This window comes from Mus caroli, chromosome 6, assembly GCF_900094665.2.
Source record: "Mus caroli chromosome 6, CAROLI_EIJ_v1.1, whole genome shotgun sequence".
NCBI classification, from domain to species: Eukaryota; Metazoa; Chordata; class Mammalia; order Rodentia; family Muridae; genus Mus; species Mus caroli.
The window spans coordinates 86,708,554-86,726,110 of NC_034575.1; the positions used below are offsets into that span (position 1 = coordinate 86,708,554).

The 17,557-nt window shown below is 50.7% G+C and overlaps 1 protein-coding gene across 10 annotated transcripts in view; it reads right to left on the minus strand.

Moving 5' to 3' along the window:
• The window catches only part of Iqsec1 (IQ motif and Sec7 domain 1), a 151,018-nt gene that overhangs the window by 22,900 nt on the left and 110,561 nt on the right, over positions 1-17,557 (minus strand). For all 10 annotated transcript variants that reach the window (XM_029478927.1, XM_021164330.2, XM_029478930.1 and 7 more), the window contains 2 exons: positions 12,074-12,365; positions 7,067-8,313 (listed from right to left, as the gene is read on the minus strand). In XM_029478927.1, coding sequence (XP_029334787.1) covers positions 7,067-8,313; positions 12,074-12,365 — 1,539 coding nt within the window. Of the gene's footprint in view, positions 1-7,066; positions 8,314-12,073; positions 12,366-17,557 lie in introns of those variants that run through there.

The following is a 17,557-nucleotide window of genomic DNA, read 5'->3' on the forward strand; positions in this document are numbered from 1 at the left end:
GGGGGGGCAATTGAGGGTCCAGGGAAGGGAGGGGTATTCTCTGATTCAGACAGGTTTCTTCCTACCCCCAGCCCCTGACTTCCTGTCTGTCTTTATGTAAACCTGAGCCCTCAGTTCATTAGCAGGGAGGTCCTATTGTCACAGGATGACACAAGTGAGTTTGCAAACAGCTGTACAGATGAGTCTCAGGGTGTATGTCCTGCTCTGGAGGGTCCAGCAGAGACCACTTGGAGCTATGCAGAACCCCTAGGGCCAGGCTGGCCATTGGATCACAGTGGCTCCCTTTCCCTCTGTCCAGTCACTAAGATCTGTTAAGGGGTGAGGTGCCAGCCCAAGTACACCCAGCTGTGTGCCCATAAAATGATGAGACCAGGTACATTCCCTTATCCCAGTCAGTAGAGNTCTATTCTATCTCCTGAGTAGGAAAAAACAAGGACCAGTGTTTACTGGTCCCTTGACAGCAGTGACCCGGCACAGCTGGTAATGAAGTAGCCCAAGATGATCTGGTCCATTCCCCACCCCCATGATACACTGCCCGGCTTTGGCATTCTCTTACTTCTTTGCCTGTTCCCATACATACAGGTCCATGATATCAGGACTCTTAGACAGGCTCCTCTGCCCAGGGAAGTGGGGATGTTCTATGGGGTGTGAGGCTATGGCATCTCCCTGAGCACATACACTTCAGAGGTTAAGGTGCCAGGCACAGTGAGCTGCTGGCATGGCAAAGGGGGCTGGGAGCCTAAGTGGGAATAGGCCCGTGAGTACAGCAGATAGGGCCTTTCCAGGGAAGTCCTAGGGATGCTATCTAGGTAGAGGTCCATGGAGGGGTTGCAGCCTGGGGCCCACAGGCTGTCCCAGGTTGGCTGGCACTGGGAAATGGGGGAGGGGAGAGGAAGGGTAGTCGCATAGCAGGATGAATGGGCATAGAGGCCTGCATGCTTGGAACAGGATGAGTAAGGGCCAATTACTAGAAGGTTTCCTTGGCTAGTCTGAGGGGATCAGAGCCAGGGCACTTTACTACCAAGCCAGGGGTCCTCTAGCACCCAGTCATTGCACAGAGGAGCAGCAGGGTGTAAGACAACTTGGTTTCTGCTGGTGTGTGTCTGTGTAAGCTTGTGTGTGGTGGTCAGGCGTACAGGCAGAAAGGGGGCAGACTCATAATCCTTGACAACTACTACTTGTGATCCAAGCCTGGGGTAGGAGGGACTGACCCTATATGGATGTCACAGAACAGAGGAAGCCACAGTCCTTGTGGCTGAGGAGCAGGGATTAGTGTAAGCCACTTTGAGGGGTGGGTAGACTGAGGGGACAGGCTNTGATGAGAGGTAGCTCCAGGGCTCAATAACAGCTCTAAGAGGCTTCCTGCAGGAGTGACTACCTCACACTGGCCTCCATGCAGTAGGACAGCCATTTTGCTGGATATGAATGAACAACCTTGCNGTTCTTCCCACACGCAGAGGGAGGCAATCCCTGCCCTATGTGGATGTGGTGGCCTCTATTCAAGTTTCCCTTGTGGAAGGAAGCCATTGGCCTGGTCTGATCTTTGAACTGTAAGCAGAGGGGCGTGCCACAGTCCCCTTTGGCTATCTGCCATAGGCCAACCAAGTCCCCACCCTCCAAAACCATGTTTTCTCATTGGTGTGTGAGGCAGGGAGGGTTCTGGTTATGGAGCCAGAGAACAGGAAGCCTGGGCTTAAATCTCCGGTCCCTTTACTGGCTGGGGACCCTGAGGCAAGTCACTTAACCCCTCAAGGACCTTTGTATCCTAGGACTGACTGGGTCACCTGGAAAGAATGAAACAGGAAGTTCAAGCTGGGAGCTTCCATCAAGCCNCTGGGAACTGTACAGACTGCAAGGACCAACCAGAGAGGGACATCACAGCAGCCTGGATAAAGTATGGTTTCAATTGCATGGTTGGAGAGACTGGGACCTTCTGAGGAGGAGCTGCATAGGGAATCAGGAGGGTTCCTGGTGGAGGAAACTACTCCCTTTAGTGACAACAAAATGAGGAGCCAGAAGAATCAAGTTACTCAGCTCCAGTGTGCCCAGCAAGACAGTGACAGGCCTTTACATATTCTGTTGTTTTAGGAAGCCTCCAAGCCTCCCTGAGCCACCATGAGACACCACAATGGAAAGTCAGTCCATACAGCAAGGACCTAGCAGCAGAAAGTGTTGACTTCTGCCTCTGCCTCACCCACTTCTGTCTGTGTCTGAATGTAGGGGTCTTTCTGAACCAGGCAGAAAGTGAGCAGTGAGCCCGCTCACAGTTCCACCCAGCTGTCAACTTCCAGCTCTGGCTTTCTCTAAGTCTAGGCCAGCTTTCCTAGACATCAAGTTGGTTTAGACTCAAGTGTGACTACACTTCCCTCCACTGGTTTCTCTGGTCTCCTGTCATTTCGCTACAACCTTCAGTGACAACAGCAGCTATGGATGGCTCTGAGTGAGGACAAGAATGAGACTGTGAAATGACCTTACAGAGCATGAATATTCGTCCGCTCGTCCGCCCCTCCCACAGCCAGCTGCACAGGGCCAAGAAAAACCTCCAAGACTGAGCTGAGCCTGACAGCAGCCACCCATAGAACCTCCTGGGATGGCAGCTGTAGGCCAGGCCTTGGCCCCTTTGTCTCAAATTCTGTCCAAGTCCTGGGAAAAAGGACCCACACCCATTTTTCAATTGTGCCAAGGCTCAAACATGGGAATACACTCCAGGTCTTGGAGTAGATCAGTGGTATAGTTGGTCCCCTTCTGCCTGGGGTTTCTGGATTCCTGCCTTCTCCTAGAGCTGCCTACCAGATGTACAACTGGGGCCTGGACAGGGGCAGGACAACAGGAGGTGGCATAGGCTCCCTAGAGAGGCCCTCCCAGCTTGCCTCTCTTTCTTAGCACTCCCGTTTCATCTTTTTCTCTGGCTCTCTCACTGTGGGGCACCATGCAAGCCTCTGCAGACCCCTCTGGAAGGATGCTCTGGACAGATAGGTACCTCACTTGTTAGGGAAGTATTAGGATCTATGTGTCCTGGAGGGTTCTCAGAAGGCGTGCAGGCAAGGGTAGGGCCTGGAGGGATGGCAGTAGTAAGGGGAGAAGACCTGAGACTTTCAGGAGAAGCCCCAAGCAGTGGTAGAAGAGACAAGCAGGGGGCAGAAAACTGGTAGTGAAGTCAGAGGGGAATGGAGGTTGTTGGATCTCATGGATAGAGACCCAGCATGGTACTGGGACTGCTGAGGACCAGTAAAGGCCTGGATCAAACTCCAGGGCCTAGGNCAAAGCAGTTATAGTCCAGGCAAGGCCACCAGGGCACTCAGATTTATCCCTGGAGGGGCCCTGGGATTTTGTGAACTAAACCTGGAGCTACCAGCCATTACTGAGATCCAGAGCTCTTCCCCTCATCTATAGAAGAGCCTTAGAAATAGAACAAAAGGCTCTAAGACTGGCAAACAGGTTATGGCTTGTTTAACTGGCAAATTTACAGCAACACAGAATCTCCAAGGCACCCTAACCTGGTATCATGACTGAGTGAAGGAGGAAACTGAAGCTGAGTGCTTGCTTACTAGGGAGTGAGACAGTCCCAGAGCCTTAGGGTCTATCCCACATGGAACCTGACTGGCTCCTGCCAGTGTCACCAGCTAGATCTCAGAACCAGAGCTGCTGCAGCTTTCCCTTTGGGCTCTAGACTGGCCTGGCCTGTTTCACAGCTATGCACCTATCCTGGTCTCCAATAACCACATGTGGCTAGTGCCCCTGGAGAGCCAAGTTAATTTTCATTAGTTTTAATTAATGCACACCTCTAGGTTGGGCCTTCCAGTTCTAGGTTGTGTCGGGCAGTATAAAGAGCTATCTCTCCAAAGTCACCTCCAATCTGGAGGTGGCTCCAGTTTCCCCAGAAGGTTCTCAATGAATTGATTCTAAAATTCATGAGGAACAACTATCCATGAAGAGTGTGACAATGGAGGGGTCCTTGTCTTAAAATATCAATGACACATGAGGAGTTGGGGAGATGGCATTCACATGCATAATAAATGGGCACACACATGTGTATCAGCACCTGCACACTCACACACGCACAGCAGATATATAAAAGTGTAATGGTTAGACCTGATAGTAAGGGTTGGTATATGGCTCAGCAGTGAACATTTGCTTAGCCTTTGCAAGGCCCTGTGTTCAGTCCCCAGCAGGGCAAAATAATTAGAAGAATAAAAAACAAAACATAAAAAGAAAAAGCAATTTCAAACACAAAGGCACTGATGACCACACTAAATAAAATTAAACATTTCCACTAGATAAGAGCAGTGCAGTTAAAGCTAATTAGATTCTTCCCAGGGTCCTTTTCATTGTGTTCATTATATCTAGAAGAAAAACCCCAAGAAAAAAAAGACAATAAAGATAAATAGCTAGCAGGGGACATACTTATAATTCTGAAAGAGTCATCCTTTAGAAGGCCTCATGATGGCAAGCCTAAAGAGTGACAAATACTGAACATCAGGAGGCCAAGGCAGGAGAGTCATAAGTTCAAGGCCTGCTGGGGCTGTACGGAGAGTCCCAGGCCAACCTGAGCAATTCAGTGAGAGCTAGTCTTAAAATATAAGGACTAGGGATGTAGTTTGGGGACAAAGTACTTCCCCTTGGTCTTAAGTTAAAGGCCTAGAACTGAAAAAAAAAAAAAAAAAGTGCAGCCAATGAAGAAATGACAGCAAGTTACCTGGAAGGTGTGCCATTAAAACCCATAGGACAGGGCTGACTCAAGTCAGCAGAAAATGCAAATTACAACAATTCACACTCTGCCTGGAGGAAGCTGGGCAATACTAAAAGGAGTGGGTGGGGAGCAAGCACTGTCAGATCCAGGGGTGAGAAACAGGTAAAACCCCCTTTAAACATGAACTTGACAGTTCTGATGCCAAAGAAAGTCTCTACCCAGGAGTCTGAATTCCACTGAGAAGGTGCTGGGACAGTCCATATAGTGTCACGTTTCCAGAGACATAAAGAGGCTGAAGCAATGGCCAAATAAGGCCCACTAGCCAGCCAGCCTAGCTAAATCACTGACTTCCAGGGTTAGAGACTCCAGCCCAGAGAGTAAGGTGAAGAATGCAAGAGGACACATGACATCAACCCCTGGTCCCCACCCCATGTGGCACACAGGAATGAAGGACCATATAAGTAGCAAGCAAGACTTTCAACAGCCAGCCATTATGAAGTCCTAGGTCAAAGTCATCTAGCACAGGCCAAAAGTGACGACAGGCAGGTCAAGTAATAGCAATGCATATGTTTGTCCTTGTACTCTTCACATACCAAGCTTGCATGCTTACAGTCTGGAAGGAGGCGACATCAGTACCAGCCCTGTTTCACAGATGTGAAAAAGACAAAATAGGCCCACAGACAAAAAGACCTGGATAGGCTTGGGGAGACAGTTCAGTCATCAAAAAGCTTGCTGTATAATGACAGGGACCTGAGTTTGATGCTCAGCATCCATGCAAAAAGCCGACCATCCCAGTCTTGGGGAGACAGAAACAAGAGGACTAACCCTAACCCTAACCCTAACCCTACGGCTTCCTAGCCAGACAACCTAGCTGAATCACTGACTTCCAGGGTTAGTTAGAGACCCTATCTCAAAACATAAGGTGAAGAATGAAAGAAGACAAGTAGGATCTCTCACATACGTGCATACACACACATAACACACTTGCGCAAGAGCTCCCACAGTCAAAGATGATACATCCTTAACTGTAAGGCTTTCGTTGTCAGGAAGGATATATTTGTGTTTCACATGTAATTAAGTAATGATAGATTGAGAAAGAATCTACAAAGGCCATAGCTGGTTGGCCAAGGAGATTGTTTCTTTTGCCTCCTGTACTGTACTGCTGGCCTCTACCCATTCACTCTGCTTAACCCCCATTACCCAGGGCTGAGAGGCAGTCCTGGAGCAGGGGAGTGTGTAGGAATAGCAAAGCCAATGTAGGACAGATGGACTAAGCAGGACACAGTTGTCAGTGACCTGTGGGTTCTGGCTGTAGCTTGCACAGTGGTGAGTTGGCTCCTACATGTAGCAGGCCACAGGTAAGGGAAGAGGTTACAGGAACACTCTCTTGATAAATGTGAGGAGTCTTAGACTCAGCTCCTGGAGGCCTCAATGAGGGCTACATACTATACTCCTCCTACCAGGCCCCTCTTACCCACTCCATCTGCACTGCTAGGGATGCTCAGAATCATGCCATCCTAGTTTTGGAGGAGCTGCAGGAAACAGCAAGGTGTGGCTCAGATGTGGCTGGCCCCCACTGTGCCCCACTACCCTCCTGTGGCCTTTCTTGGAAACTACTAGGCTGTATGCTTGTAACCAGAAGGCAGGCTAGTCACATGCTATCTAGGTTCACAAGCCCCAGGGAGACCAGGCTGGCTTCTGATGACCCCAAATCCCTGAGGCCCGAGGGAAGGAAATAATGTAAAATCTCAGGTTAAACAAGAGCTGCCAAGGTCCCCTCAGAGGGTGTGCTCAGCCCTCCCCACTTCCCATGCTATTTTTGACCCTGCTAAGAATAGCTTGCTTTAAATATCCATCTCTTACCACAGCGTGGCTCTCAGGGCTGCCGGCTGCACCTTCCCTGAGCCCCTCCAGAGCAGCCATGCAAAGGACCCAGTCCACAGCTCCCCTACCTTGCCTTTTCCCCAGGCCTCTACACAGACTTGCTACCGGCTTGTTCTAAGACCTTTGTGCTTCACATCAGCCCTGAACCTGGCATTTGAGGCTGAGTCANCTATGGGGACACATGTGTGGACATGATGGATAGGGATTTACCACAGAAAAGTTCCCATTCTGCTGTCTAGTTCATGAACATCTGCCACCTCCATAAGTGGCCCCTGGAAGGAGCTGGGTCTCCTAGGATTTAAAGCTNCTCTAACCATAAACATGGTGCAACGTACTGCCTTAGCCTTATAAAGGCTGCCTTAAATTTCATCCTTGGTAAGGGTGTGGGTAGAGGCTCTCACAGTAGGAGGGAAGATGGATTCATCTCTTGCCAGTCCTGCCTGGGCCCAGGGGTATGATTGTGAAAGCCATGCATGAAGGGGAGGAACTCACTTGTTGAAGAGATTTAGGCCAATTCGGTAATGCCTCTTACGGATGACATCGTTGCTGAAAGCTGGAGAGTCCCAGCTGTTGCGGGTCTCCTTGTGGTACGTCTGCTTGCTGAGTGTCTGTTCCCGCAGGCTGTCCCGTGATGAGGACTCAGAGCTGCAGTTTATGGTGTCATTGGAGTTGGAGGTGCTGTTGATGCTGTCATTGTCCCCATCTGAGTAGTCAGACTCAGATTTGCTCTGCCGGTTGGCTGAACCATTGATGGCTAGGTGACTCTCAAGAGGTCTAGGGGGCCGAGGCCTCAATTCAGGTTCCTCCCGGGGGAGGCCTTTGGGGGGGCCACCGTGGGGGCCATGCTTGGGGCTGCCCTGCTGCCCACCGAGGCTGCGCTCATAGGCACTCTGCCTCTTGAGTGAGCTGCGATCCGAGCGGTCACTGAGTTCCACGGAACTATCACTGGGTGGCTCAATGGTAAGCAGGGGCAGGTGCTCCACCCGCAGCCGTGGCTCTGGCCGCTCCAGTGATGGTGTGCTTCGGCAGCTTGTGTCCGTATCAGCCTTGTCCTCTTTGTGGGCCAAGGCCCAGTAGTCCTGGGCTGCACCCCCAGACCTCAGCCGCAGGTCCGACTCTGTGCTGGAAGGCCGATCACCAGCCTGTGAGAGCGGTAGCGGTGGTGACAGCTCTTCCTCATCAATGTAGAGGGTGACATCACTATACGAGGCTGTCATCTCATCCAATTTGCGGTGGTCCATGCCATGTAGACCTGGTTTGGGCTCAGTGTCCCGAGCCCGGGCCGTGTCTGAGGCTGGTACCTCCTCACTGTGTAGGCTGCGGCAATTGAGGGCATCATCGATGGATTCAGCCAGGGATTTCACCTGCCTGGAGAAGGCATCCTCCAGTTCCGTGATGGCATCTGCAAAGTCACTGGAGGGGGCTGGAGACTTGAGGGCTGGGTCACTAAGGTCTCCACATTCTGATGGCACCAGGGCCCCCAGCTGGGAGCCATCATTAGTCACAGAGACCTGCTTTCCCTCAAAGTAGGAGCTGTGCACCTTCTCGGGGCCCTCGAAGGAGAACTGCATCCTCATGTTGGACAGCACAATGCGGCGTGACATGCGGTTCTCCGACATGGAGCTGCGCAGGCGCTCAAAGTTCTTGTTCATCTGGTACTGGCGGAACGCCGTCTGGATGGTGCGGGCTGCATGGCGGGTCACGAGGCGTCCCCCATACTTGCGTTCTAGCATTTCCACCTAGTGAGTGGGGTAAGAAGAGAAGAACGTGAGCCCTGTGTGATGACACAGAGATAGGCAACTATGCTCTTCTATGCTCCATAGGGATGTAACCTGGGATGTTCTTATCATATTCCCAAGTGGCTTAAAACAGCAGCTTGGGGCTGCTGAAGGTTTTCAGTGTCAAATGGGACAGATAGGTGCCAGGATAAGACGAGATTGGGTAAAGGTGGCGGTACACAGATGCTGAACATCCCAACACTTCTGGTCATAGCTGTGGGCCCTGGAGGTTTTCTCAAGATGCATCTACAGATGTCACCTGTAGAGCCTGAAGTATGAGCAGTCAGAACCTTGCCAGGGGCTTGGCTTGACCCTGGCTCTATCTCTCATCAGCTCTAGATGAGTCTTGGAACCATGAAGCCCCCCCATTTCCATATCTGTGATGCAGGGCAGCAGTAGGACCCACTTTCTAGTGCTTTGGTAAGTTCACAGTGATGAGCCAAGTGCTTGGCACAGGCCATGGGCCTCTGGCTAAAGACCTCAGCCCCATTCCTAGGTTGTAGTTGTGAGGTCTCTATNCTTGCTACACAGATGGCTGAGGTGATAGGGGAAGACTGGCAGGGCTGGCTCTCCTTCTTTGCCCTATAGTCCTGAGTGCAGATAGGTGCACAGCTCTGAAGGGCACAGTTGTGAAGTGGGAGGGATGTTGGGCAAGCTCTCAGGCACCTCAACTCAGCATCTCTCAAGAGTTACCCACAGCCTCCTGAAGTCCCAGCCTGAGAGNTAATCCTGAGTCCTGATCCTGGGTGAACAGGAAACACACTCCTTCAGCTACAGCCTGTCTGTAGGAATCAGCAATCTAGCTGCAGTCTCTAGCTGCTGGGGCACGGCTTTATTTATTCGAGGATGGGGAGAGGATTCAGGTGCCCAGGAGGAGGTGAAACCCTGATTCCACCTGTCTGACACTGTGGACCATCACCTCATCATGCTTGGCAATGCAAAAGGGCAACATACAAGGTCCCTGCCTTGGAGAGGCAGAGAATGTGTGAAGTTAGACAGATGCACCAGAGACACTGAGCAAAGCCAGGGCTGTGGTCCATATCTGGGAGAGGACCCTCTGCAACCCATCTCAGGGCCTCCAGGAAGCTGGACTAGAGAATTCTCAGGACACCAGGCCCAGTTGAGCAGAGAAGGGGCTCCAGGGATAGCCACAGAGGCTCCGGGTTTCTCCCTCAGAGACGGCTGTACTACCATATCAACAAACAAAACTACTACTGGCTGAGTGGTCATTGAGCTCAGGGTCAGGAAGAGACCTAAGTCAATCCTTCCTTCTCTCAATCCCTGCCCAAGAAGGCCTTGGCATGGAATCCCTGCCAAGGGCTTTAAAGGCACCAGAGTCACCAAAGCTTACTCCATGGCCTTCCCTGATGTCTGGACCTTGGGGATTAGGCAACCATCTGCTTCTCAAGTTCCCCAAGTTTGTGTGTATTGTGTTGAATGATGGCTCATTTAGGAGGCAGAAGTGGGCTCTGGAATGAGTCACCAAAGAAAGTTCCTCCCTGTCTCTCCTAAAAGTGGGGATTTGTTGACCCAGTCCCACTCTTTCTTACTCTTGAACTCATCATAGCTATTCTGCCTTCTGGTCTGGAAGTGACACGAGGCCCTGTCTATAGCTCTTATGGGACCCAGAGGAGGGAAAAGCAAGTAACACTTGCTACCCCATGGGATATGAGGGACTGGACCACACACTCACACAGTTCTTATCTTACTGAGGGATTCCACTCTATCCCTCTTCTCAGATGGCCGGAGAAAAGCCAATAGCCAGGCATCACAGTCAGTGCCAGAGAGGCTGGTCCTGGGCCAGGGCTCACCTCTACGGGCTTACTTGCTGAGGACTGTCTCAAAGAAGTATGCATGAGAATCCAGAGGACTTGCCTTCCACAAAGCACAACTGCCACCACTCAAGAGACCTGAGATGGTCATTCCCTAATCCCTAGACTGGCCTCCTGCTCTCAGGAACTGGGAAGGACAAGGACAGAGGGTTGGGTTAAGGAGAATGCATCTGAGTTTTCAGTGACTCCACCTTCCCCTCACAACTCTCGTGTCATCCCCTCCTTCTTTCGCTTTGCTTGCCAGGATGCTCAGTACAACATGGAAAATGGCATGGCTGCTGATGTTAATGCCTTTTGCCTCTTCCAACTCTTCCCTGCCATCTTTTTTTGTATCTCACACACAAAGACACACCAAGAATGACACACCAAGGTAGTTCTTGTCCCAGAACCTTGGCACATACATTAGCTCTTCTCCAAATGCTTAGTTTTCAGGCCAGCTACCTTCATCTGACACAGCCAACACTCAGAGACCCTCTACTACTTCCTCTAGAATTGTAACCCCCAGGGTCTGTGTCACTTCCTGCAATGAAAATGTCTTAACTGCTGACTTGCTTGTCCATCCACTGTCCAGGAATGTTGTTCAGGTACTGCAGTCTCATTTGCAGGCTGTCCCCATCCTATGATTTGGCACAAGGGGGGAATTCAGCTATGGGTGGGATGAAGGTGAATAGCTGCATATCTGTGGCACGGAATCATCGCTACAGTCTGGATGCCATCTCAATCCTGTCCAATTNTATTTCATGGTCCTGTGTGGATGACTTCTACAACAAACTCTTCAGGGACCATTCTGAATCTAGGCAGAGCTGAGACACTCAATGGAGGCCTGGCAAAGCAATCTAGGGCCACAGCTATCAGGGAATATCTGCTACCAGTCAGTCTCCTTGTGAATCTCAACTATGAAGGTAGATGGCCTGGGAGGATAAAGCATGTGAGCAGAGGGGAACAGGGGTATCACCACAGGTATGAGAGATCAAGACTGAGGGATGTCTGCCAAGAGAGAAGATCCACCCGAGGGCATCATGCCCTGAGGAAGATGGGGCTGCATAAGCCTAGATCTCTGTGACTTCAAGAATAGAGGCCCTTGGAGAACAAATGGAACAAAGTGGCCAGCAAACATGGGAAGGAGGGAGAGAACAGCATCTGTGGGCAGTGGGAAGGGGTTCCGGTGTTAGCCCATGGGACTGCATGGAAGGCATGGGAACCTGCTCAAAAGAACAAAGCTCAGGGCTATGGAATGCTGACCAGATGTTCTGTTTGTTCCTACACATCCCTGCAGTTCAGAGATCTCCTGAAACCTGGCATTGCTCAGAGACACAATCAAACAGCAGCCGATTCACTACTGGGTACCTGCACCGTGAGGATTTGCTCTGCTCAAAACAACCCCAAAAGTGGGTTAGGCCACCTGATCCTTGGGTCTGAGGCCTGAGGAAGAGCTGCAGCATTCAATGCAGACATCTTCTAAAGCATAGATACTGTGGCACCACAGCCACAGGGGAATATAACAAGTAAGGCCTTTCTTGGACCCTGAGAACCTCCATGGCCACCTTGGCAACCTATGTCCTACTGGGCCATGACACTCAGATACCCAACACAGGCCCCATATCCTACAGTGAGGGATATTGAGACCTACAAAGGCAAAATTTGAAGATGGTTCTATATAAGTCCCCAGAAAGGATGTCAGTGCCCCTGACCATCAGTGTAAATCCCTTCCCACATTTCAGCAGAGTTGGGCTGGGAAAGGCTCTGAAAGAAGTGGAGGCAGGGATCCCCTCTTCCTCAGATGTGCACACCAGCTGGTATCTGGAACCCATCACCAAGAACATCAGGCAGCTGAAGCCTCATGCCATTTGGGAGACCATGGATAGTGGGCAGGGACCCCTGCCACCTACCTGCTTGTCTTGCAGATCTGAAGAGAGCTCATAGCTCTCAGAGAGTGACCGAGAGCGCTTGATGGCCTCCTCCTCAGCCTGCTTGCGCAGGACTGAGGTCGAGTGCTGCAGCCGGGGCCTCCGTGTGCGCTGTTGTGGTCCTGGCCCTGCGTACAGCCCATAGGCGCCCACTGACGTGTGCTCGTAGTGGTCTGGACTCAGGCTGGAACCANGTACCAGGGGACCCTGATGGTAGGCTGAGGGGCTGTCCAGCGATGTGCCAGTCTCGCTGCTGGGGGCCTCGCCCTCAACACTGCAGAGGAGAGAAAGAAGGGGCACATGCTGAATAGGAACGCAGAAGCTGGGGAGCAGGTGAGGAAGAGCGCCCCCAACCTCAGGTAGCCAGGGCTCTACAGAGCTCTTTGTTCTCCATCTTCCTGGAGCTTCTGAACCAATNGCCTGTCCTAACATCTGGTGTACTGTACTGTAGGAGCTGGCTTCCCAACCAAAAACAGCAGCCCTCCAAACACAAGAGGTTTTGACCCACTGTGCTAATGGCCCTCAGCACTTAGAACAGAGCCTGGCCAGTGCTATGTGCTCAGTATGTTTTGAATAAACAAGAACATCACCTCTCCTACCATTTGACTTAAATGTAAGGCTGGTTTTGTACATTTAGACATAGGATCTTTTAAAATTATTTTTTCTTTATAAGTGTTTTGTCTGCATGAATGTATGTGTCTGTGCCTGCTTATCTCCCAGAACCAGAGTTACAGATAGTTATAATAAGCTACCATGTGGGTGCTGGGAACTGAACCCAGGTCCTCTGCAAGAGAGAATGCTCTTCACAGCTGAAACATCTCTTTAGCACCCTGGAGATAGTGTCCTAGAAATGAAAGACATTAGGGTGGACTGAACTGGTATCCTTCTAAGAGGGTGAATGCAGGATATAGCATGTACAGGGGAAGACAGTGAGGTCATGAGGAGAAGGTGGCACACTAAGGAGAAAGGCTCAGGAGAAGACAGTCAGGCCACACCTCCATTGCAGACTGGCAGCCTCGAGAGCCTGCAGATAATGAAGGCCTGTGAGTGAGGTCCACCTCTGGCATTTGTCGTGGCAAGCTTGGAAGCAAACATGATGTTATAAAAATATTTGAAGTTTTAAAACTCCCTAAAAGAGGAACTGTAACTCCCTGTACAGGTGATGAAACTGAGGTTNCCCAGGTACCACTGGCAGAAAATGGTGTTCCTTCACCTCACTGCCTAGAGTCCCACAGAGCATCTTCATGCCAAGCAGGAGCAAGGCCAACTAATGGGGACAGAGGGACTGGCTGCTGACTCATCCTAGCTCTGGGCCTGGAACATTCTATTCTGCACAGATACTGTTTTCCTCTGCAGTTGCTTTTCAGTGTGGGATGGGGAGAAAAAGGAGACACTGATTTGAAGAGTTTCTAACACAAGCCCTCATCCTTTGCCAGGCTTCCTGGCCCTGTGAGACCAGACACCCGGGTGCTGGCAGGACTCTAAAAGCCCTGTAGTCCCTGGGGCAGGGTGGAGGGTCTCTAGAATGGGCACAGAGAGAAAAGAGAAGGGNCCCACCCAGGCTTCAGTCCTTCCCAATGTCTGCTTTTCAGACCAATAAGGAATGTCCCTGCACTAAGCAGCCTGGCAGACAGGCTGCCCCTGCCCAGTTCTGCTAGAGTCCTGTTGTTTGTACTCCAGAGGGTCCATCCCAGGGTGGGGGCCTGTGGGAAGGAGCCTGAAGCAGGGAGGACCAAAGCACTCTGCACCAGGGACAGCAGCAAATCTCAGCACCTGCTTTCTGGTCCATAGCTAAGAAACTGGGCTTCTGAGCCAGCAACTGCCTCTGCCTTCAGGGACAGGCAGCTGAACCTCCCAACATGCCCCAGTGGATAAAGTATGACAGCCATTCTTTGAGGAAGACCTGGATCAGGAGTTGGGAGACATGCTTTACCTGGCTCTGCCTATAGGTTTTCTTTGAGTAGTATTAGCAGCTTAGTCTAAGAAACACCACCCTTTAGGCTCTCTGGCTACCACAGAGCCACTGGGATCTATGTGTGCGTAGGGGAGAGTCGGGGTGGGCAGAGAATGTTAATCTGAAAATTCCCTTACAGTTTACTGAAGCCTGGGCTAGCATTTTTCATTAAATGCTCAGAACTTCAACCAACTGTCATGAGGAGAGAGTAAGTCCCATTAGAAATTGGGCCATCAAGGGTACAGAACAGCAGCTTCCACTGGGAAAGCCCACCCTGTCTCTCTGACACCAAAGCTGGGCCCCACTTCACTCAGGTAGGTCAGCACACACAGGGATGTGTGCCCCTAAAATCAATGCATGTTCTGGGGCTAGACCTGTGTGTTCTGAACTGGAAGAAATAAAGCCTGTGCCTTTTGTAGAGGGTTTCGAACCAGTTGAACACTGAACCAGAAGTAGATAGGCAGTTACCACCATTCCTGGAGAAGAGCCTAAAGCCCTTGGTGGTCATCAGGCTACACCAGAGCCACAGGGGGCTAGGTCAGAGAGGCATGGCTAGGCCTGGCTCATGATGCTGTCCTTGACCCTCAAGCCCAGGGTGGAGGAGCAGTGGCCAGAGAGATTCAGTCTTTTGTCTGGTTCTTGAACAGCTTGAAGGGTAAGACATTTTGTTCCTGTGGATGGGGAGAGAGCAGGGTCTAGGCTGCCTTGAAAGCCCAGGAGTGCCAGCCTACTCAGTAGGTCTTAGCTTGGGGNAAAGGAGTTGAGTCAGAAACTTATCCTCCAGCTGGCTTTGCCTCCATGGATGTGACATCAAAGTGGGTGCCTGCCCTGGAGGGGCACTTTTAGGCTGAGCCTACCATGAAAGAGGTCAGGGATAGACAGAAGCTTTCTGGAGCTGTGTGACTGCTCTGGGCAGTTTGAGGCCAATAGGTTGGCTTGGGAGAGTGAGAAAGAGAAGACTAGGTCACTCCAGAGCTTCCCCTATGAGAAGGGAGAGGGGATGGTCACCAAAAGGCAACTCATTAGTGCCTCCTTCAGAGCCAACCNAGCCTCACTCAGCTGGGATCAACCTTCTTCCACATCTATGTGAATGACAGCCCTAGAGATGTGTAGTGGAACAAGCCAGAAAAACATACCCAGGACCAGAGAGACAGCTCAGCAGATAAAGGTGCCTGCTTGCCAAAGCTGACAACCTGAGTTTGATGCCCAGGACCCACATGGTAGAAAGAGGGCCCACTCTCCCTAATTTGTCCTCTGATCTCCATACACATGTTGTGATATATACATACATACATACACACACAAAAGAAAATAAATGTAATTAAAAACATCTATATCTTGCTCTACCAACAACAACCCCAAAGATGCAAGGACAAAGCCAGCACCTAAGACTTTTCCTATGTGCCTCAAAGACCTATCATGACAATAGAAATCCAAAGCCACACAGTGTCAGACACCAACAGAGGCTTTTCTTGTTTGGAGTGTTTCTGATTTGAGAGACACAAAGATAAGGCTTCTAAGTGGAAAGGCCCATGCTGCCAAGCCAGTGAGCAAAGATACTTAGACCACTGCTAGGGCAGGCAAGAGCAGGCCTGCTTATTCTACTCTGGTGGACGGATGCCTGGGCATTTAGGGAGGGATCCAGGAGGACTTTTTTTTTTGCAGCATCTTCCCAGAGCTTCTTTATGAAGTTGATTCAGCTCCACCACACATTCTTTTGCGGGGGTTGGGGGTGGGCAAGAACTGTCCTTTACTACAAAACAGCTACAGAGGCTCAGAGTGTCCTGGGATATAGCTGTTTGTACTGCGATTTTTCTACTGTGCAGTGAGTTTGAGGGGTATTTCCATTTATGATATATTTTTCCCAGGACATCACCATGCTGTAAGTGGAGAATTGTTCTGTATGTCAGTCTCCACCCAGACCTGGCCTGGCACCTCTTCAGGCTCCTGAGNCCTGGTTCTGTGTCTTACCCTCCCTCCACCCAGTTTCATCTTCCTAAATCCAGGTCTGTCCGACAGGGATGAATACCTGAGAGTGTGCCTTTGTTGATACCCCTCAATTTACCACGTCTCTTCCAGACTCCTAGACGACAGGCAGATCAAGGACTGGGACGAGATATACATTCCGCATCCCCGAGAATTCCTAACTGTTTAGTTTCTAGAATGTTCTATGGCAATTAGGTGGTTGTTGCCTGTCACATGTCTCAGATGTTCGTGGTTCAACATTCATTCTAGGCACATGCTAAGGAAAGAAGACCAACACACAAAGGGATACAAAGATTTTCACAGAGCTGTGGTCTCTAAGCACGCAAGATTAGAAATAANTCTAGACACCCACCTAAAAGGGACTGACTGCAATTACTTTTATACCCACACACAGGAAGTAACGTCAAGATGGGGAAGATTTGACCTGACAGCTGTTCTTGTGAAGAGACCTGGAGAGGTTTCAGCTGACTATAAGATTGATGTGAGCTGATGCTGGCACACAGCTGAGGCCCNATGCCACGCTCGACAGAAAGCCAGGAGCAAAAAATAGCCCTGGTGCAGTTGTCAGATCACAGTAGAAGCCTCTGCATCTCGGAGCTAGGCTGGAGGTCGCAGACCTTTCATCTTACCCTTCCCAGCCCCCTGCAGACATTGTGAATCTATCACTGACTCCCTCCTGCTGATCTTGAGTGGAGCCTCAGCTGGGTTCCATACAGATTCCCTATATCTGATCCTAGCTGGCATGGGAGATAGACCCCCATGGTCAGACACAAATTACTGCAAGCTGGGACATCTGGGCAGGTTAGGTCAGAAACAGCCCCTCTCGAGGTATATGATCCTGTGCTTCAGTCCTAAAGGATGATAAAATGATTTCTCCATGGGGAAAAGAAAATACTATGTCCCATATAGTCCCAACATGAGAAAGGAGGCGGTGAGAACTCTCCTTCTGGAAGTATGTAACCTGCATGGGTCACCCCCAAGACTGGGAAATACTGCTTACTTAACTGAAAGTCTCCCCAGCCCCACGGGACAAGTCTCAATCTGTAGCCTTTAGTTACATCTCCTGGCCTCTGAGTACTATGCTATCATTTGATCTCAGTCCCCAGTCCTTTTGGAGGCCTTGCCACTTCCCACCTGTACAGCAACTAACTGGGTTGTGTGCATGTGTGGTTCTTCAGCAGATAAGGCATGAGCTCTCATGCTCAAGAANGGGGGTTATGGTGACTAGGCAGGCCTGGTGCTCCATGGACAGGTACATGCCCTGCCCCAGGGCTCCCTTCCTANTTGGGGACTTCAGGCTCACTCAGAAGGCCAGCTTCCCACCCTCTCCAGTCTCAATCGTTTCTGACTTACAAGAGACGGTCTGTTAGTTTTACAGACTGAGTGAGGCAGAGATCGCACAAGAAATCCCAGAGTCCCTGCTGCCCCAATGCAAGAGGCATAGAGTAACTGCTTACTGCTTTTCTGCTTGCACACTGCAGCTGTATGACATGAGCAGGGATCTTGGTGTCTCACTTTTCCATTCC